The 3,749-nt window shown below is 38.3% G+C and overlaps 1 protein-coding gene across 1 annotated transcript; it reads left to right on the top strand.

Moving 5' to 3' along the window:
- The first annotated feature begins 270 nt into the window (after nucleotides 1-270).
- Nucleotides 271-1,963, top strand: LOC131038285 (early nodulin-like protein 8). The gene is made up of 2 exons (XM_057970628.2): nucleotides 271-729; nucleotides 1,092-1,963. Exons 1-2 carry the CDS (start codon nucleotides 447-449, stop codon nucleotides 1,490-1,492), a joined length of 684 nt encoding a protein of 227 aa, XP_057826611.2. The 5' UTR covers nucleotides 271-446; the 3' UTR covers nucleotides 1,493-1,963.
- The last annotated feature ends 1,786 nt before the right edge of the window (nucleotides 1,964-3,749 follow it).

The raw sequence follows: 3,749 nt of genomic DNA, 5'->3' as shown, positions 1-3,749 counted from the left end.
CCATATGAATGTGTACTCTTACCTCTAAGCTTAGAAACTAAATTCATTCTAAACTTTATTATAATCGAAATGAATCATTGAAGCATTTTATAATTTAATAATAACAATTATTGAAAGATTTTATAATTAATCTCTTAATTTTTAAATATTAAGAGAATCCTTTAATTCTATTCCTTTAATGAATTTGATGCTTCCACAATGTATATTTTTAAATTATTGTTCCATAATAATCAACTGGTTTAGGACAATGAAAATGGAAATTATTTGAACTGCATGTTACCTAACTGATGTCAACGGTGCTTCCCTGCTGTTGGAGTTCGTGAAAGGAAAGAAGTCGCCTCCAGAACGAACTTAACCATTTTAACATTGGGCTGTAAACATCTTAAAAAACAACCAATTATCACTAATTGCACAGTCAACAGTAATGGACACTCTGGCACCAGGTCATGTTCACACGAGTTTACAAAATAAAGACGAAAGCACATTATGTAGTACTCCAAGTCTTGTGTTGGGGAGGGGAGAGCAGAGCCGAGCAAAAGATGGGGAGGTTGGGAATGCTGTGTTTTGGAATGATGATGACGACGATGATGATTATACAGGTGGAAGGAGACGGAAATCAAATGTTCAGAGTGGGAGGGTTGGATGCGTGGGCCTTACCCACCAACGGAAGACCTGATCTTTACGAAAAATGGGCTGCCGACATCAAATTCAAAATTGGGGACGCGCTTTGTAAGTACTTCTCTTCTTCTTTTCCCTCCATTTCTGCAACAATTTTCTTGTCAGGAATGGCAATGTTGGATCTGTGTATGCGTTTGCATATTGGGTCAATCTGCAATTGGATCCCCTTTAATGGGTATTGATCTGATGGTGATGGTAGTGACTAGCATTGACACATTATAGAGTAGATTGGTCTACCCGTTTGCATATTTTGGTCAATCTGTTATTGGATCCCTTTTATTGGGTATAGATCTGATGATTATGATAATGACTTGTATTGATATACTATAGATAAAATTGGTCTGTATGATATGTTAGATTCTATAGACCATGCAGTTTATTTACAGAGATCTCTTTGCTGTCTGTGCTGGCAGTGTTTCTGTATCCTCCTAGTCAGGATCTGGTGGTTCAAGTGAAAGAAGAAGCATATGCCAAGTGTGATATATCAAGTCCCATTACAACATTCAATGATGGCAACTCTTACTTCAGCTTCAATTACTCTGGCTACTTCTATTTCACCAGTGGGAGGCCGGGGAACTGTGCCAAGTCCCAGAAACTTGCAATTGCTGTAGCAGATTCTAATGGGGCTCTGCCTCCACTTCCATCATCCTCAGTCAATGGGTACCTGGGGATTAGTCCAGATACTGCTATTGCTAGCATGCCAGCTGCCAGTGCTACTTCTGGTGCCAGTGTTACCTTGATGCACCCTGTAGATTCTCTTGCTTTCATCATTACCCTATTATTTGGATTTTATATGTTTCTATTTCAGATTTAGGATCTGTAATTGTCAAGTTTCTAAGATCTTTTGGTGACACTGGATTGGGATAGGATAGATTAGTATATTGCCCTTAAGCAGATTTTTTCAGACATATCTAGATCAATAAATGACATCAGTTGGGTTGAGAATCTTCATTATATTGCCCTGCATTAAAGCAGCTACTCTGAGATGGGTTGTAAATCTCAGCAGTTCCCTTGTGAGATGTAAAGCTGGGCAGATTTGAATCTTGAAGTGGGGAGCCAGCCCAGAGGTTCAGGGCAAGCTTTAAATCTGAATGAATTTTAACCAGGGTCATTATCCTGGTAATGCTCGGTCTTTTACCACCGAGTCATACCAATGACTGATTTACACCATTATTATTGAGAAGGGTAACTTCAGATAATGCTGGCAGAAGGATAGGAGTGATGTCCAAAATATAAAATGTAGCCATTCTTTCTATTGTAATATATCTATTTGATTATTAGAACATGCTTGGAAAGATGCAGGGTATTTGGTGGATTCTGTTTCAAGAATTAAAATGAGGGATGCTTTGTGGTATTCTTACTTTCAGCCTTAATGTTGCTTTTATTATGCATTCAAGTAATATCCAGAGGCAAAGCTAACTGATAATCTGCAGGAGTAAATGGCTTCAGGATTTCAAATGGTTCACAGAATCTTACACTAACTTATTCCTTTGCCAATCTCTTGCTCAGTTTGATGAGGTTGAATTTGAGGAAAGTAGATTTCCCTTGCTCTTCCTGAAAAGGCAAGTCACTCTGTTTCATGTAATTTTGCCACTCACATACATCCTCAATATGTCCCAGTCATTAATGCTCTCTCTAGAATTTTGATGTCAATGTGTATTACCATATCTTTGAGAATTTGATGCATAGTCATTTTCTTGTCTAGGATCTCTACCATTTTGTATCCATCATGGGTTTAATGCAATTCTTATAATAAAATCTCATCTGTTTCCCCCAAATAAGAAAAATGACAAGGTACTCCCCTCCCCATCTTCCGTCTGTAATCCTACTATATATCAAAACCCGTTTCCACGATTACAAAGTTTTTTTCGGTACGTAAAATAGTATGCCCCCCTCCCATGTGATTGCCAATTTCTTTCTCTACTTTTGAGCTCATTTTATCCAACCTCACAAATTGTGAGATAAAATCATTCCTTTGCGGTTTGCAGAGTTAAAGGCATTGCCTTCCAATCGATTACTATCATGTCATTAATTGTAATTAGGGTTTATCTCAATATAGGTAACGAAAATTTAGGGTGTATTTTTTCAAACCTTGGTGGAAGGATTGGTGGTGGATTCCTAAAGTGTTTTTTACAATTATAGGTCACATTTTGGGTATTGTTGCTTTTTATCAAATTTTCTATGACGCTAAGTGTAAATCTGAGATGGAATTTGCAATCGTGTTTTTCAATTTCACAACACAAATTCCTCAACATTTGGTTGGCTGTTGTTGAGCCTAAGCTCGCCTACTTTTCCTCGTGTAATCTTTACCAAGGCTTATCGATTTGGTTTCAGCTTTGGCATTTGGGTTTTTAGGATTCTTGTTGCCTGTTTTGTAGGCAAGTGGAATCTTTTACGTACCTCTTTTGGTTCTATCAAAGAGCCCAACAACTTTGGAATCGGATTCATGATTTCTTATGTCGTTTTAGGCCAAAGCCTTTCTCTTGATATATGGTTTTTTTGGGGGATTAGCCTTGTGGAAATTCTCTTTAGCATATAATGATAAAATTTTGTAAATTTTACTCATTTTACTGTGGATCAATATGTTTTGATCTATTATAAAGCTATCATATGCTCAAATTATTATTATAGATACACGTATAAGCTTGTAAGGTGGCCTTGGAGGTTAATCACCTTCAGGGGCTTCTTGACCATTGGGGCAATGTACAATGTAATGTTGCCAAAGTTACTCTAATTTCATCATCTCATGGTGGTTCTCTTGCTTACGGTTGGTGCCAATGGTGGATCCTCTTAGCTTGCCACTCTATCTCCTTGGTCTCAAGCTCCTCCTCATTGTTCTGGTGGCCAAAGTGGTTTGTCGCAACCTATTCGGTAGTGTTTTGCTTCTCCTCCCCCTAGGGGTGCTACTTCAAGGTGGCCTTCTAGGGGGATGGGGTCATCACTTGGTGCTACCTCTATGTGGTCGACTCTTTCTCCCTTCAAATGGTTTTTGTGGTTGGCTTTGGCAATCTCTCTTGTGCACATTGAAGACAAAGATGGTGGTGATAAAGACGAGGGTTGGGATGTTCTTG

The sequence above is a fragment of the Cryptomeria japonica genome, chromosome 11, assembly GCF_030272615.1.
Source record: "Cryptomeria japonica chromosome 11, Sugi_1.0, whole genome shotgun sequence".
In the NCBI taxonomy this organism is placed as follows: Eukaryota; Viridiplantae; Streptophyta; class Pinopsida; order Cupressales; family Cupressaceae; genus Cryptomeria; species Cryptomeria japonica.
Note: the sequence above shows the minus strand (reverse complement) of the source record. Positions and strands in the feature narration are given on the sequence as shown.

Bases quoted from the DNA above. Each gene is read 5' to 3' on its own strand.
- LOC131038285 (XM_057970628.2), top strand. From the start codon at position 447: ATGTTCACACGAGTTTACAAAATAAAGACGAAAGCACATTATGTAGTA. The intron at 730-1,091 runs GTAAGTACTTCT...CTGTGCTGGCAG, and splicing joins CAAAATTGGGGACGCGCTTT to TGTTTCTGTATCCTCCTAGT.